General features: G+C 39.3%; 1 protein-coding gene across 2 annotated transcripts in view; it reads right to left on the bottom strand.

Moving 5' to 3' along the window:
* The window catches only part of LOC121280872 (astrotactin-2-like), a 1,734,361-nt gene that overhangs the window by 1,332,702 nt on the left and 382,783 nt on the right, over window positions 1-18,876 (bottom strand). For both annotated transcript variants that reach the window (XM_041193192.1, XM_041193193.1), the window contains exon 3: window positions 6,488-6,863. In XM_041193192.1, coding sequence (XP_041049126.1) covers window positions 6,488-6,863 — 376 coding nt within the window. The remainder of the gene's footprint in view (window positions 1-6,487; window positions 6,864-18,876) is intronic.

Raw genomic sequence — 18,876 nt, 5'->3', positions numbered from 1 at the left:
GTACTGATATACAAAGGCCAGGTCAAATTCTAACCCAAATTTGGCCAAGTTTACTGAGCACAGCTAGCCGGCAGGAGAGTTGAATTATTCAGCTATGCAAGCAAGAAGTAACATCAGCCAGTGTTTCTGCTCCTAATTGTTATCCAGTGATCACTGCTGGAAATGTACCTGTCAGCATCGGGTAAAACCAAAATGGAGCCCAACTGTGTTGGCATCCACAATCAAACAGCCGGCAGACACTCACTGCTGAGTCCCATTTAAGAATAATGACCATTTTTATGAAAGTGCCATAGGAGAGGAGAATTTTTGTTGAGCAGGGAGCAAATCACCACTTCTTACCCACATTTTTGACCAGCCAAAGATTCCATACTCCGCTGAACAGAGATCTTCAAACAACTTCAGCTGAAAGTCAGAACTCATTGTGGATTTCACTACTAACCAGCCCTAAATGTGTAAATTTATATAAAGCAAAAGAAATTTCAGATTGTGTCCAAGTCACTTAGAACAATACCCTACCTAGACCTAAAAAATAAACAACTCGATTAGGACCCAATGATGAACTATATGCAAGGTGAAAACAGTGTTCAAACAAATGATATTTCCCAATCATTTTTTTTATATACTTTCATGCGATGTGGACATTTCTGGCAGCTCAACATTTTTATTGCCCATCTCTAGTTGTCCGTGAGAAGGTGGTAGTGAGCTGCCTTCTTCAACAAACTGTCCATGTGGTGTAGGTATACCCACAGTGTTGTTAGGGAAGGAGTTCCAGGATTTTGACCCAGCGACAGTGAAGGTACAGCGATATAGTTCCAACTCAGGATGGCATGTGGATTGGAGGGGAACTTGAAGGTTGTGATATTCCCAAGCATTTGCTACCCTTGTCCTCCTAGACAGTAGCGGTCATGGATTTGGAAGGTGCTATAGAATAAGCCTTGAGAGTTGCTGCAGTGATCTTGTAGATGGTACGCATTGCTGCCACTGTGCATCAATGGTGGAGGGAATGGATGTTGACAGTGGTGGATTGGGTGCCAGTCAAGTAGCTGCTTTGTCCTGGATGGTGTCAAGCTTCTTGAGTGTTGTTGGATCTGCACTCATCCAGGCAAGTAGTGAGTATTCCATCTCACTTCTGACTTGAGCCTTGTAGATGGTAGGCAGTTTTGGGGAGTCAAGAGGTGAGTTACCCTCCACAGATTTCCCAGCGTCTGACCTGCTCTTGTAATCACAGTATTTATATGGCTAGTCCAATTCAGTTTCTGGTCAATGGTAACCTCCAAGATGTTGATAGTGGAGGGAATTCAGCGATGGCAATGCCAGTGAATATCAAGGGGAGATGGTTGGATTTTATCTTGTTGAAGATAGTCATTGCCTGATACTTGTATAGCACAAATGTTACTTGCCACTTATCAGCCCAAGCCTGAAAGATGTCCAGGTCTTGATGCATATGGGCACGGACTGCTTCAGTCTCTGAGGAGTTGCGAGTGCCACGAGCAATCCTCACTTCTGACCTTATAATGGAGGGAAGGTCATTGATGAAGCAGCTGAAAATGGTTGGGCCTAGGATACTAGCCTGAAAAACTCCTACAGTAATGTCCTGGAACTGAGATGATTGACTTCCAATAACTGCAACCATCTTCCTTTGTGCTAGGTATTATTCCAACTAGCGGAGAGTTTTCCTCTAATTCCCATTGACTCCAGTTTTGCTTAGGCTCCTTAATACCACACTCGGTCAAATGCTGCCTTGATGTCAAGGGTAGACACTCTCACCTCACCTCTTGAGTTCAGCTCTTTGTCCATGTTTGGACTAAAGCTGTATCTGTATTGAGGTCAAGAGCAGAGGCCCAGGCGCAACCCAAACTGAGCGTCAGGGAGCAAATTATTGTTGAGTAAGTGTCACTTGATAGTACTGTCGACAATACCTTCCATCACTTTGCTGACGATCAAGAGTAGACTGATGGGGTGGTAATTGGCCGGATTGGATTTGTCCCGCTTGTTATGGAAAGGACATACCTGGATAGTTTTCTACATTGCCGGGTAGGTGCCAATGTTGTAGCTGTACTGGAAGAGCTTGGCTAAGGGTGCAGCCAGTTCTGGAGCACAAGGCTTCAGTAACATTGCTGGAATGTTGTCAGTGCCTATAGCCTTTGCAGTATCTGGTGCCTTCAGCCTTTTCTCGATATCACGTGAGTGAATTAAATTAACTCGAGACTGACATGTGTGATGCTGAGGGCCTCAGAAGGAGACCAAAATGGAGCATCCACTTGGCACTTCTGCCTGAAGATGGTTGCATATGCTTCAACTTTGTCCTTTGCACTGATGTACTGGGATGGTTTGCAAGCCTCACAGATAAGACTTAAATCCTTCAGCACATTTTCACTTACATGTTCGCAAGAAGAAACTACAAGAATCTTCTGTCCTTACCACTATAACTTGTACAGAAGTCAACCAAGCTTTACCCAAGTTTAACCAACCCTGATTGAAACATTAATTTTGATTAGCTCAGATTTCTGATCTGAATTTCTGTCTATTTCAGCCAGGGTTACTGTCTGCTCTGCTTCTCTAACATTGCCTTGGCCTTTGCTTCTATTCTCTTAATTGAAAGCTCTTGGGGGTTACGAACCAGGCACTTCAGTATGTACTTTACAGATGAAGCTTACCCTGAAGATACTAACTAGATTAGAAGCCTTTTCACCCAGAAGGAACTTGCTTTTGAAATTCTGAAAGCACGTACCATACGAAAGTTTATTCAATGAAATGATCATCTTCAAATTCTGTCATTTAAAAAAAATCTTCAATTATTGTAGTCTTCCATTGCCTTAATACTAACAATGTTGCTTTGACATGGAAGGTCAATGATCCTCTTCGACAAACAACTTCAACAGTTAGAGATTCATCTTTTCATTCTTTGTTATTTCACATTTGGAAATGGAAGGCCCAATAAATCTCAGCCATTGTACAAACCTTTGAAACAATACTCAGAACAAATGGTTAATCTTCCAATTTTTCATAAGTACCTACTTTGGGATTCAAGGGACCATCAGCCCAACAAAAAATATAGGTTATTCCCCAAAACACATGGGCCTACACAATGGATTGCCAAAGAATGCAGTTCACACGAGTGCAGGCATAATTAAACAGTGAGTGTTTCCTTGCTCTTTAAAAGGCGGAATTGAACTTTTGTCACCTGGTGTACCACTGATCTAAGAGCACAAACTTGAAACATGGTCTGTGCTGAAATAGCACTCAGGAAGTGCTGCCTTTAACATTCTTGAGATTTATCTAAGTACCTGTCCCATATCATGCCTGGTGATCCCTGCTTTGTTATTTCATATTTCTAATGCTTAATTTTGGCCTAGAAATGTCAGGCTGGTTCCATCCTCCAAACCCCATGATATCAAGTAGCAGTAACACATTGGAGGCATTTAACCTCACTCAAGACAATATGAGCGATACCAATTGTGCATAATATCTTAAAACTTATGGTCAAAGGTAGCCTGTAATATAATACTACAATTTTTGATGCAATCTTCTTTACTGACACCATGAACATATCCTGTTTCACACAACACACCTTGTCTCCCAAATGTACTCATTTCAGACCAAGATTCCTAAATTTGCTTGTTCCATCTGCCTCATGTGATACAATCATAGAATGGTTACAGCTTAGGAAGCCATTCACCCTGTCATGTATCTGCCAGCTCTGTGCAAGAACAATTCACCTAGGGCCACTCTCCTGACTTTTCCATGGTGCCCTACAAATTATTCCTCTTCAGGTAATGATCCAATTCTCTTTGAAAAGCCTCAGGTGAATATGCCTCCACCATACTTTCAGGCAGTGCATTCCAGATCCTAACCATTATCTGTATGAAAGAAAATCCTCATGTAACCGTTGCTTCTTTTGCCAATCACAAGCTCTGACTGATATTTCATGCCTTTTGTCACCAAACTAGTGGTCTTTAAGGATCTGAAATCTGCTCAGAAAAATGCCCAAATACATGCAATTTATTTTTAACATTCTTTGGATTGTGAAGGAGTAGGAGATCTCACCCTGACTCAACGAAACAACAGTAGACCATGATATAAAAACAGAAAACACTGAAAATACTCAGCAGGTCTGGACCATCTGTGGAGAGGAAAACAGAGTTAACAGTTAGGTATGTGTCCTTTCATCAGAAATGCAAAACTGCAATTGATTTTGAGCAAGTGAAAATGGAGAGGGTAGGAAGAAGGACCAAAGGGAATTCAACTTTTTTTCTACGCCCATTTACCTTATACCCCCAATAAGCTCAAGCTAGGTACTTATGAAAAATTGGGTGGTTAACCACTTGCTCAGAGGGCTGTTTCAAAGATTTCTATAATGGTTGAGATTTCTTGGGTCTTCCACTTGCTCCCAGCAAGATTTTCCCTTTAAACCCCTTCCAACAGTTGCACGGTTGTAGATTCCCAGTTCAACATTGGTGTCATCAGCGACTTTAGTGTAGCCCTCTTGGGTCAGAACTCTCCTGGTTCCAATAGTCTTTAATTCAGGAGTCTTGCATCTAAAACTCTTTTCTCTTTCTTCTCAGCTTGGCTACCTCTGGAAGTCCAACACACTGTTTGGAGTCCTTCAGTTAACAAGAGTTTTGAATTCTTTTTGACAACTCACAGAATTTTAATTGAACTCTGCTTGAAAGAGATGCTTCCTGCCTTCAGCTTGTTCTAAAACTAAAAAAATAAAGCCCTGCTTGAGACTAGAATCTACTCCCCCTCATAATTAACTTCTCATTGACCCTTGTTCTATTGTTTATCTCCCAAGCAACCTGCTCACATGATTAATTACTGAAAACAAGGTGCTTTACCAGAAATAATCTCCTACAGAAACCTAATTCTTACAGGGACTATCAACCCAACAAAAAAAAGGATTTTCCCCAAAACATATGGGCCTACACAATGGATGTACAAAGTGTGTAGTTCCCATGAATGCAGGAGTAACTGAGCAGTGAGTGTTTCCTTGCTCTTTAAAAGGCAGAATGAAACTTACATTACCTAGTGTGCCACTGATCTAAGAGCATAAACTTGATGTGTGGTCTGTGCTGAAATAGCACTCAGAAATTGCTGCGGTTGTCTTTAACATTCTTGAAATTTATTGAAGTACCTGCTCCCATATCATGCCTGGTGGCTCCTGCTAGAACTCTGCACAAGATACACTTCAAAACCAATTCCATTCAGCCTACGCTGTCTCATACATCCAGACAAAATCTACAGCATCTCAGGCAATGTATTAACTGACATGGTTTTATGTGAAGAGAGATCTGCTGCTACAATTAAGGTTGATCATCCCATAATGCACAGAATATCATTTCATAATTAAGACAATAACAATCAGATACTTCATGCCATAATAAGAGGCTGAAAGTTGAGTGCAGTGTAAGTTGCAGAGAGATGATAGTGCATACAGAAAGATAATGCTCATTCAGGCTCATATACACACATTTAATCTATAATTATGTTTAAATTTCATTATAATTTTCACTAGACTGTTGTTGTTCTAAAATTCTTATTTTTGTTGTTCTTTGATATTTACTATCCAGTACACTGTTCAGAGATTTTAGTCCCAACACAATACAAGAAAACAGAGCTCAATGGCTGACTTGTATTAGTTAACTTGAAAGAGAAGCAATAGTTTGCCCTCTACTAACAATTAGCTGCTAGAGAAAACTCAATTGGTTGGAGCATGAATTTTGTGGTCTTTTATTTAGCTCTCAGCCACTGAGATTGTATTATCTCCATGGTACTAACTATAACATGGAGTCTGAGGCAGAACAAAGTGGGAAATCAAAACTAAGCTTCTTGACTAAAACCAGTGGCAGAAGGCCAGCAGCTACCATGCAAGTCAGATACGTCTGAAGAGCAGTAAAGTATCCTAACAATAACGTGCACTTTCCACTTTATGTTCATAATGAAGTTTGGGGGGATTTTCTTGTACAATTAACAGATCAGCAGTATGAAAATGCTAAGTACATCTCATTGTTAATAGACTATGTTGATGGACCTATGGTTTCATTCACTTCAGTCAGCTGCTGCACCATAATGTCTGTTAGATCTACCGATGTAATTCATGTTAATTGCCACATTATTCTGCAGTTTATAAACTGAGATGCTGTACACATAAACATCAGGTTTTCTCTCATTGTTCCTTTGTTTCTATGCTTTTATGCCTTAAAACTGCTGGCCACAGGCAATCTGGAAATAGCCCATTTGTGCAGAACCTCATTATCGATGACATTGCAATTGTGGGATGCTGTCAGTTCTGTGAATTTAAGGTTTGTCAAATAAAGTTCCATCTTGGGAGGGTGTTTGATAACAGATTCTATGTAATATGTCCAGTCCAAATTTACAATTTTAAAGAATAAAGGCATCTTGTATTATGTGGTGTTTAAATGAATCCCATCAAGCTCAACAGAAATCCTAGATTAATGGAGAGAAAAATAAAAAAATAAGACCCAACCTGCAAAACTTGGTTTCTCCTCTTCTGCTCGCCCCAGGCTCTCTAATGTCCGGGTCACCTGACTTCCAAAGTCATCTTCTCTGTTGCATGCTTCAGGCCGAAGTTGGTTGTCTTCTTCTTCACAGTCGTAATCATCCAGGATGGGCGTCTCTCGGATAGGCATTCCGACCACTGAGTTATGGGCCTGTATCCGAGAGTTACGAAAGCTGTCCCTGGCCTGTGGTCCCAGCAGCACAGAGGGAATGTAATGAATTTCATGAGTGGCCTCCGTACTGGCACTCTTCTGAGGCACCCGCCGCCTCTTGCACCATCTCCTGCGTGCGTATAGTACCATTGTGAAGATTAGAATGAGAAGTAGCAGAGCAATCAGACCTCCCTGTGGAGTAAAGAAGAAGTGAAGAAATGTGACTTTTTCTTGGTTTCAAGTTTAACTTTTTCCTCCCCACTGCCATTTTTCCCCTCATGAGGATCACTCAGTTGACACATTCAGGTAGATCCTGACTTTGTGCAATAGTGTAAAATGGATGAAAGCAAGTAGGCAGCCTTCCAAACACTCATAGGAATAAAACTTGGAAAGATGCAAAACTTACTGGCACCTTATTTATATTATCGCACAGCATCCTGACCAACCCCTTTTTCTCTCTATTTGTATAATAGAGCAGGTATGAGAAAATACAACATCAGAAATTTGTCACTCCTTGACATATTGACTGTGGATATATGAGGTGGTCACTTCACACCATTCTCTTGCCAAACTGAAAAGCAATATGTCTTTCGTCCGATAGTCTGAACCATGCAAAAAAAAAAAACCCTCTTCCCTATCATGGTTAGCAGATTTTCCAGGAAGAAAACCCTTTCAAAAGAATACTGTGATCTTGGGGTCAGATAATTAACCCACTTAATCCTAGCTTTTACGGTTTGTGTTATCATCATTTCATTAAAACAGTGAATAAGCACCACAAGTTTATGTACGGACACAGATAATTGAATACTTCTCAGAAAGCTATATTTAGTATCAGCACAGCCAAGATACTGAAAATGTAAACCTGTTCAATTCAGCCAAAGAGTCATGTAGATTATAGCATTCCATAGATATCCTTAAGTTTTTCCCTCATTATGTTGTAGAATTTTTACTGTCAAATTTTGCTGTCTGAGAGATTTTACTTGCTCCCTCAGTTCAATAACTAAATTTGATGGAGTCCATCACCCACAAGCTGCATAATGTCTGTTGGAGTAAATATGTTCAATGGATGTAATGATGTACATTTCTAACCCATGGGGCTTTTGTCTTTGTGCATTTTAAAACACCAAGCCTTAAGATGGCTCCTTTTCTTGTTCATGTCATCTTCTTAGGAAGTACTTGGAGATATTCTTTCAATGCAAGTTCTGTTATGTATAAGTAATTGTGCAAATACACAATGCAAATAAAGCGTGGTCTTGGTGAAAGAGTGGGATGATTGTCCAGGTTAGTTTCTCCATATGTCCCTTCTTCCATCCACCCTGCAGAAGAATAAAAAGACCAACACTACCTCCTCTGATGGATCTTTTCACCATTTTCCAAAAAGAAATTGCCAATTTTCGTTTTACACATAACTGTTATATGTGCATTTGTAGAACAAGCCTCAATCTTTAAGTGAACAGCAACACAAAAGTAGGTTTGTACAGCCCTGAAAGTCTTTTACTAAAAGCTTTGAATAGTTTTCTGCTTATAAAAGGATTGCATACAGGGTATTGATGTTAGTCCTAAGAAAAGCAACAAAGAGACATGCTCTTCTATGCACTTCAGTATTCAATGAGACATTCCAGCCAGTATCCTCTTTATCTTATAGTTTCTATCTCAGACAGTACTGAAGTTATTTTTATTTATTGGCTAGGTACATAAATGCTTTCCTGGACCTGAAAGGATTAAAAGATGACACTTGGTAGTTTTCTTGTTCTTTTAGCTATGAACCAGTCTCCCCAGAGTGGAGTGTGAAACCATGCACCTCCTTTCTCCTGACCCACTTTAATCAAACAGCAAAGCGAAGAAGCATCATGCTGAGATCAATAGTTCAGAGGACTAAATGAATGTAATATGGCAGTAGTAATTACAATTCCCATTCTTCCTTTTCCTATTCCATCGTTTTCTTCACTCTGTCAATTAATTGACAGTAACATGAAAGAGGATTCGTGGAGCATTAGCAGTCCATTATCAATGTCTGCTTAGTTCAGCACTTGAAGTAGAAGCTGAATAATGTTAACATATTTAGATTCTTTTTCTGCAAAGCTAGGGAAACGTTTTGCCAAAATATCAGTTTAAAATCCAATAGTTAGACAGACCATTACATTTAGTGAATAACAGTTCATGACACTAAGTGTTCTAAATATCAGAGTTTTTACAGGATCTTTGTCCCTTGCCAATTACCTCCCATACTTAAATAAAAGCAAAAAACTGTGAATGCTGGAAATCCAAAACAAAAATAAAAATACCTGGAAAAACTCAGCAGGTCTGACAGCATCTGTGGAGAGGAACACAGTTAACGTTTCGAGTCCATTCGAGTCAACTTCCCATACTTATCTGTTTTTAATGTTAACTTCTTAATAAGGCATGATCCTTTATATGAAATAGGAGCAAAAGTAGGCCATTCGGCTCCTCGAGTCTACTCTGCCAAACAATAAGATCATGGCTGATCTGTTTGAGTTTCAAGTCCTACATTCCCATCCACGCCCAATAACTTTTGATTCCCTTGCTAACAAGAAACCATGCTTTGGTTCAGACATGGACAAAAGAGCTGAACTCCAGAGCTGAGGCGAGAGTGACTGCCCTTGACATCAAGGCAATACTTGACCGAGTATGGCATCAAGGAGCCCCAGCAAAACTGGAGTCATTGGGAATCAGGGGAAAAACTCTCAAAAACATTTGGCATCAGTTGTCATCGCCAGGTGGCTATTATTCCTATATAAGCTTTGACGATGTAATGCTGGGCAACCATGGGGACAAAAATCACAGCAGAAGCTGATCCTTGTCATCATCTGACATCAATACTCAAGCAGTCCAGCAATAGTTGCTGGACAATTATTTGGAGCAGGAAGCATTGTTGCTTATTTCCTTCCAAACCCAGATGCAGTAAGTCACTTGAAGCAAGGTTTCATGTCACCATTTTCACTTCTAACTGAAGCTAATCTGTATTTTTCTGACCAGTTGTATAACAACAACAAAACAGCAGCTTAATAAATGCCTTTCTTTTTTCTTCAAAATGAAAAGAAAGCAAAAGAACTGAGGTTCACACAACAGCTGTCAGAGTTCATTTGCATCTTATATCTCTAATCCCTGCTGTATTGTCCTGCTTTTTTCTAGCAATGTTGCTTAATACACAATGGAACATACCAAGAAAATGTACAACAGCATTGAAACACTGTCCACATGTTTTCTTGGAAAAGCCCTCCTTCTGGGCAGAAATAAAGAATTATTACCCCAGAATGCTCTTTCGTCTGCCCTTCCCTTTCTCCCTTCCAAAAGTGTGCACAGTATGCTGGGGAACACCTCGTGAGTATTGGAAATTCTCGGGTACACTTCCCAAGAGTTCATTCTCTTAATGTGAAACAGTACCATGAATCTCCATAGGCTCTTCAAGCATAGCAGGGCAACCCTGATTCAGCTCTCACTCAACATTCATATGAGGACATTTTTCAGTAGGGTCCACCGGATAATGATCCAGAGTGCGAACCTTGGCTAATGCTTCTTCCTATCACACAGAGGCCAACTATAGTAACTTCCATCCCAAACAGGACCATCAAAAACTGGGAACTCCGTGATACTGATATGATTCAGCTATTCACTGTCTCAACAAAACAATCCACTGGGGGATCACAACTTTGTTATTCATTCTTTGCTCATTTTTCTTAAATTTCTCTCTTCATAGCCCATTTACTTTTTCTATTTCTCTTCTATTTTGCTTTTGACCTTGATTTATTTGTTTACTATCCCTTTGCTATTTATATGGTTACTAATTTTCACTTTTCTTGAATTCAGTGTTTTACGTTTTTCTTTCACCCATTCCAATAACCTCTTTGCCACAGACTTAGAGAAAATGATTAATAATGTACATGCATTCTGCAGCACAGTAACTACTAAGAATTTGTTTAATAATTGCCACAATGACAGAAAGCTGTGACAGAGTGAGGTCTATCTACAACTTCACCAGCTAACCACAGACTTATTTAACTGTTTAAAGAAGATGTTTTTAAAAAAAAAACAAGAAAAGACACTGATCAAACAGTGCCACAAGTCACCTGAAGCTTGATACTGTAAGTTGACCACTTTTCTGGATAGTTTCTGTATAAATGCACTGTAGACTGTTCCATGGAATTTCACACCTGGGGGTGGCAAGGTCTACTTCAGCAGGGGCCCTCTTGAAAGGAAGATATTAGAAGTGCAAAGTGCTAGAATTTGAGCAGCTGTAGTTTTATCAAGACAAAGGGAACTACTAACCAGCCAGATACTCATCAGACATTCAAACTCCCCTGTGGAGGATGAAATAACCCCATGCCCTGTTGATTTCTATCTTGAAATGTGTCAAAAGTTTTGGAGATGAACAGATCAAAACATGGGATTACTTGTCTCCAACAATGACTGCAAGATATGCTAATCAAATTCCTTTTTTGGAACATACAGACAGCAGTTTTAAAAACTGGTTCTGCCAAGCAGCAGGGGGAAGAGAATGAAACATCATAGTCATCTGAAAACACTGCTGGAAGAGAGCAGTAAATATCTCTCTCTCTCTGAAGCTAAAAGAGTGTCTTCAGCAAAATGAAGATCTGATCCAAGTCAACTCGAAGATTCTACAGGAAACCAACTAACTTCAGACAGTTGCAACATTCAACAACCTATGCCTCAAAGACAAGCAAAGTGCTTAATCATATATCCTTTTAACTTTGTTTTGGCCTCTAACTTTCCTATTTCTGACATCTGTGTGTACGCGGCATCAGGTATTTATTATTTTTTCTCGAGTTTATTATCTAATAAACTTATTCTTTTGTTGACTCAAGAAAACCTGTTTTGATTGGCTCCTTATTAAAAAATAAATGCATTTGGATTGTAAAAGGCATATATGGGGGAAATAAATTTTAAAACCTTTGTTGTGATCGACTGAAGGAGCTGAATAAAAGGCGAGCCAACGCATACCTCCTCACCCGGTTGTAACACAATTTCTCCAAGAATGTTGTCAGAAATTTTCATAGTGCCCTGGGAAGCCAAAAGGACACTTAGGAGTAGAAATTCATCTGGACAGTGAAACAAAATGGGCAGTATTTGATCAACCTATATACAGCACCCGATGTTCAGTTTGATTGTAGTCAATAGAATTAAATATCAGCCACTACATGTAACAGGCAGTCAATCCAACACTGCCCATTTTGCGCCACTGTTTGAGGTGAATTTCCACCCCACTAATGTTGGAATTCTAATACCTTTCAGCCAGTAAAGGTGGGGTTACTGGCAATTACTATTAAAGGTTATTGTTTCAGAGGCTCAATCTGCTTCAATACTTCGGACATTAATCATAAAGTCTGAGAAATCCATTTGGTTCCATACCAACTTCGATCTTAAGTTTGAACTAAAGCAAGATTTACCCAGCCTTCCATATTAGATCAAACATGTACCTAATTCTCAGGATGTGAGAACAAAAGGGAATTGTCAAGTTCTTGTCATACTTTTATAGCTTCTGTTGGCTGATCTGCAACTGAAACTGGACCACATCCAATAAGCATTTCACGCCAAATAAAAACTGTTATTAGCTGTTAATCTTTTTCCCTAGTATGTAGATATGTATATATAGTTCTGTTCAAAGTAAGCACACAAACCAATGAAATCAACAGACAGGATCTCATGAAGAAGCATTATTTATACTTAAATGGTTTCTCAAAATTATTCCTCAGAGAAGACAAGATCAAGCCGTTAGTCAACAAAGGAAACCTCTGTGCCATCCTCAGTTGAACATAAGAACATGAGTAGGCCATTCAGCCCCTTGAGTTTGTTCCACCATTCAATTAAGTGATGGCTGCCTAAACTTCAACACCCATGAAATCAATGGGAAGGAATTGCTTAATTTTACACAACTGCTGTTTGAACATAAAGTGTAAATTATATTTTGACAATTACTGTTAAAAATGTACACAGAAATTACTAACAGATCACAGGTTTTTGAATGGCAATGCTTTTTTAAAATTTATAGGTAATAGGCTTAAAAAGCAGCACATTCAGCTAGGACAAGAAGATTCTGTGTGTGCTGCTGAGAATGGACTTCTAATATGAAGTGAATGCAACGGCAAAGTGTTAGAGATGATGAATGTTTTGATTTTTATTTATTTTAGCGTAGGTCAGCAATTTGGATTCGAACCTAGGAGAATGTGGGTGCAGATCACTTTATACATCAATCACAACCACAGCTTCACAACCTGCTTTGTTCAATGTATTAAGTAGCTGAGTAGGCCAGTTTGTGATTAATATAACTCTGAGCTGACTTCTCCATATTAAGTCCATTTATTACTTTAGTCCACAATCTGCCAGAAGTCCAGAAAGGTCACTTACATTAAGAATGAGATGGAAATGCTCTGCATGACATGTTTGCAAGTTTAAAGTAACACAGAATTCAGAGCTATGTGGAAAAATGTGGAAAATTGCAGCTGCCTTCATTCCGCAATTTTACTTCATGACTGGTATTAAATATTGAAACATATACTGCCAGCCTTTTGGTATAGTGGGGTGACATACCAACTAGCTGTGTCAGGGATCAATGAAATGTATGCTTGTGGCAAGAATCTATCAACAGTGAAGTACTGGTCCTTGCTGCTTCTTCAAAATGATGGGAGACTCCACAAACGTGAGAGATGAACCACATCTGACAAGTCACCCGCTAGCAGCTCTCATCTAACTTTCAGCTGCCACTCAAGTGTTGCACTGAAACAGACCTGACTACAGATTGCCAACTCATTCGCTTATGGCAAGAAAAGGAAATCTTAAAGATTGTACAAAGAAGGGATGAAAGGAGAGCAGGTTATAAAACACAACTTACACTTCTACAGTGCTTCTATAGAGAGGGCTTTCAAAGTATTCCATGAGCTGGAAACACATTGAACAAAACAGCATGGATTTACAGCATTAGCCCCATTATATTTGGACCACCTCTTTCCTAGAGGAGTCTAAAAGCAAACCCAGTACTTTTTACTTCCCTGTAACTCTGTACAGAACCCAAGAAATGGATACTAAGCAGAAGTGAATACTTGGGTGGTGGGTGAGGCAGCCAGAAGGGGTGAAGGTACAATTGAAGGTAAAGGTTTTGATACAATTCAGGAAGTGCAGAAGTGTATCAAAGACATAGTGGCAGAACAAGCAGTCACTATTTTTTTCAGTTGCTGTTTTCAGCAAATGGGTGACACTAGCAAGGTCACATTTATACTCAAGGTTTCCTGAAAAAGGTGCTGATAGCTAGTCCTTGTCTTTGGACCACTGCATGTTAATTGCACTTCCTCCCACTATGGCAAAATATAGTGAATTCCAGGGTAGTGGCACAGTAAGCTCCATGTGAAATACAAGTAAATGGGCCCAGGGTTGACTTCCTAAACCCCCTTCATGAATTGTTCGAGAAATGTTTGGAAAACTTGGAAACATGAACAAAAAAAACTGAAGTGTGAAAACAGATTTTGCATAAATAGAACTGCAATCCTTGTAATTTTGTGTTTCTTTGGAGCATGTTGTGTGCTTCACAATCAAAGAAAATCTTCAAAAGCTAATATCTGATAAAGGAGACAACCACAAGATAATGATGTGCTACAGCAGCAGGCAGTCAGTCATTTGTTGAAACTGTTTCTGAAAAAAAATGCTTCACTGCTTCACAATCTTGAGCAGTTTACATTAGACCCAACTCAGTAAATAAGAAATCTTAATATCCCACACAACCAGATTTTAGTCCTTTTCCATATTGCTTTGTCCATAAAGCTCGTTAGAAAGCCATTAGTGCAACAGTAACATTTTACAGCAAAACTCATAATATACATGTCTGGTAAAGCAAAATTGAAGTGGCTACTTCTATCACATGTAAATAAAATGACATCAAAAACAATGAAGATGCAGGTATGGAAATGAGGCATTTTAAAAATGTTAAAATCAAGACCTACAAATCTGATAATATCAGTTTAATATATGAATTTGAATTTAAATATGAATTTAACATTGCAGATTTAAGTACATTTGATGCATGCTTAGGACAGATATCTAAATATCTTGAGATTAAAGCATGACTACCACAAGAACACACACTTAAATGGTCTCAAACCATAACAATACATACATAGACTATTCATAGATCAAACAGATTAAAGTGAATGAAATCATAGAATGAGATGGCACAGAAGGTCATTCAGCAAGCCATCCCAGTGCCAGCTCTATGAAAGAAGCACCCAATCAGAACCACTCCCCTGCATCAACTGCTGCAAATGTTTCCTTTTTGAATATTTATCCAAATCACTCGTGAAGGTTATTCTTGAAATTGTTAACACCACCCTTTAATGTAATGTATTCCAAATCATAACAACTAATTGCATAACTTATTTTCCCTTCATGTTACCTCTGGTTATTTTGCCAATTACCTTATGTTTGTGCCTCACTGTCACAGTATTTTATCTTGAATCTGTGCCTTTGGTGACTGACCCTTCAGCCACAGGAAACAGTTTCTCTTTACTCACTCTATCAAGACAGCTCAAAATCACCCCTTACCCCTTTTTGCTCTAGGGAGTACAACTAGTTTCTCTAGACTCTCCACACTAATGAAGTTCTGCATCACTGTTACCATTCTAGTAAATCTCTTCCGCACCTAGACATCCTTCCAAATGTGTGGTACCCAGAATTGGCTACAACACTCCAGCTGGGGGCTAACCAGTGTTCTATGAAGGTTTAGCATAAAGTTCTTGCATTTTTACTTTAAGCCTGTATTTATAAACCCAAGGATGCTGAATGCATTTCTAACAGCATTCTCAATCTATCGTAAGATTGCAAGTTCATAATCTGTCCTGCCATCTTCAAAGGCTGAGCTCCCAGCTTTCCCTGTTCTGGCATTCCCCTTAAATAGTCATTTGGAAGTACAGAACCTGAGTATTGCTGAGAAAAGAGACATGTCGGAGCTCTTCATCTTGCACACATCAGGCCATTTCACAAGAAGTGATGAGTGCAAGATGAAAAGCTTTAATGTGCCTCTTTTTTAAAGCAAATTCTCCTTAAAATTGTACCATTTATTTTAGATTGCTTCTCTTCATTTTTCCTACCAAAATTCATCATTTCATATGTTTCTGCTTTAATTTTAATCTGCCATGTGCCTACTCATTTCACCAGAATATCCATGGTTCTCCTAAAGTCTATAACTATCCTCCTCATTGTTTACTACTGTTGGAATTATATCTCTCAAGGTTGACTTATTATTTTGTCAAATGGAAGAACATGACATGATCTGGGCATTTGGATGTCAACCTTTATTTTAAAAGAAAGTCATAAGTTCACCTTGGAACTGTAAACATGCTGGCCGCTTCCAAGAAATCACCGGACCCATATGGTACTTGTGAATGAGTTGTTTGTTTCTGTTGAGCTGCAAAGTACTTTAATTAATGAAGCTGGGAGACAAAAAAAAGACAATCACATGAGAGAGAAAAAAACTTAAGTTGTGAACCTGATTTTTTGGAAGGCAGTCTTGGTGGAGAACAAGCTGAGAAAGGAAGGCTCCCTCTCTCTACCTTGTCTGAAATTGTATGTGGCTATCAACCTGTAGCCAGAGAACTCTCATCTGGGTGTGACCAGTCTGTATTCAGACATACAATGCTGGAATCGTTGCTGAGAACTTCCAGGCATCTACCTGGACCAATGGCCCATCTGCACATGAAGGAACTCCAGGTTGACAGTGTCGAGACTCTGTGGATTTTATCCTTTATTTTGTAACACACATCCTTAAAAGCCCATCTCTGCAGAGAGACTCTATCTGTTTGCCTTTTGTTTGTCTGTGTGTGTATGTGCTGGGGGAATTCTTTAGGAAGAGATGGATGGTTATACTTCCCGATTACAATTGTGTTAACCTGTATTTGAGACTTGATAAAAGAAGTTTTGTTTAAAATAAGTTAACCATTCTGAGTTTTCGAAAAAACTGGTCAGAGTCTCTTTTCTTCTGGGTACGAGAGGCATAGGTACACAATTGGCCATTTCAGTGAGAAAATTAAACATTTAAATTAACGATACAGCCTGCAGAGTAGTGGGGTTTGATAATTCACACACTCCTCCCAACCTGGTCAAAACACTACAATTCAGAGTTTTGTTTCATCTGCAAACCATGAAAATTATGCCATGTATACCCAAGTCCAGTCCATTAATATGGGATGTGGGCATCACTGGCTAGGCCAGCATTTATTGCCAATCCCTAGTCACCCTTCAGAAGGTGATGGTGAGACGCCTTCTTGAACCGCTGCAGGACATGTGCTATAGGTACACCCACACTGCTGTTAGGAAGGGAGTTCCAGGATTTTGATCCAGTGACGGGTTCCAAGTCAGTATTGCACATGAACCTCTGAGGGACTCCACTGCACACTTCTCTCCAGTCTGAAAAACAACCATTCACCATTGCTCATGGCTTTCTCTTTCATAACTAATTATGTAGCCATGTCCCTTCAATCCCGTAGGCTTCAATTCTATCACCAGTTCCACCCTTACTTTCCTCAGTAACTTAAGATGCTTCATATCGGGACCGGCTGAGATTTCTACTTTAAATACTGCCAATCTTTTAACCAACTCCTCTTTATATATTGTTACAAATACCTAGTTCATAGTTCATGTTAATATTTTAGAGATAATATTTAGTTCTGGGAAGATTCAAGTTCAACAGTAGAAAATGGGATAAAAACAACTAAAGCAGCTTGGCGTATATTAAACTTAAAAAGTTGGGGCCACGTTGACTTAAAGGGTTAACATCGAGAAAGGCAAGATCTTAAAACAGCAGATGGGATTACTTAGCTGTAGAGCTGGTGACAATGATGTCTACGCTTCTCGCAAAGAAGTGCAGTACAAAGAGTTGTTTTTTTTTGGGAGTTAGAGCTAAATTTGTTTAAAAGTATTCAGTGAACCCTGAAAGGCGACATCATTATGGAGATGGGTGAAGCTTAAGAAGTTTCCCTGGTTTTCAATTTATTTGAACGTTCTGCAACAGGGGAAGAACCAAAGAGGTGCTCCTGTAGCAGACTCCAGGCAGTTAGGGCTCAGAAAATCACTGGGGGCCACTTATAGTTCGGTGCAGCTGAGAGTTGCAGTTTGGACTTTGCGTGGTTTACAGCCATGGGAGCCAATCGGTGCTGTTACAGCTCAGGAGAACTCCTGGTTGCTGAGAAGGTGACAGAAGGTCATTGGTTCTGTGCTGGAGAGGTTGAGGGTTCAGAAGAAGACCTTCGAGCCAATTATAGTTTGATGCATCCGGGAGACTGGAGTTCAGAGAAACCCAGGGGCAGTGCCAGTTTAGTGAAGCCAACAGTCTCCAAAAGTGCTAGAATTATGCCAGTAATTAGAGTGTAGCTTTGTGAATCGCAGGGAACTCAGTCTCAGGAGGAGACTGAACCATCCGAAGGTAAGCAGTCATTGAGGCAGTCCGAGTCAGAATGGCTTTTGAAGCAATTCAGAGGCTAGATCTTTACAAGTGAGGAACCCCCATGAGCAAGACAGAGTTTTAGCCAGATTAAGTTTTGTCTACTTTAAACAAAAGGTTACTGGTCTCTAAACGGATCATACATATATTTTTATCCTATTTAATTTCTCGAACTCTTTCTGTGTTGTGTATTTGCAGTATCTGTTGCTTTAGTGAAGACAGATCCAAAATACTCATTCTACCCACTGCCTCCATAAAATGATTTTTTTCTGGTCCATAATCAAAAGGCCCTGGCTTTTCATAACTCACTTTTAACTTGTTACATGTCTGTAAAGACCTTTTGCGTTCCCTTTTAGGTTAACCTCTAATCTATTTTCATACGCTCTCTTTGCCCCTCATTTCTTTTCTCACTTCTTCTACATACATTTTGTATTCAGCTTGGTCCTTTACTAAATTATGAATCTGACATTTATCACAAGCTTCCATATAATAAATGTACTTTGTCCAAAAGCAAAAGCTTGAAGGATAAATTATGCAAACCGTAAAATAGAAATTTGCAAGTCTTTGCACTACAACCCATTTTATCAATTATTTAATGGCTCAGAATGAAACACATAATCACATGAAAATCATATTTTGTAAATCAGGAACTGGAACAACAGCAACTTATATTTATCTAGTCTTATACAACATTTATATAGTAATTATGTTATAATTAAATGTACAAAAGCATTTTACAGGAAC

The sequence above is a fragment of the Carcharodon carcharias genome, chromosome 8, assembly GCF_017639515.1.
Source record: "Carcharodon carcharias isolate sCarCar2 chromosome 8, sCarCar2.pri, whole genome shotgun sequence".
NCBI classification, from domain to species: Eukaryota; Metazoa; Chordata; class Chondrichthyes; order Lamniformes; family Lamnidae; genus Carcharodon; species Carcharodon carcharias.
Note: the sequence above shows the minus strand (reverse complement) of the source record. Positions and strands in the feature narration are given on the sequence as shown.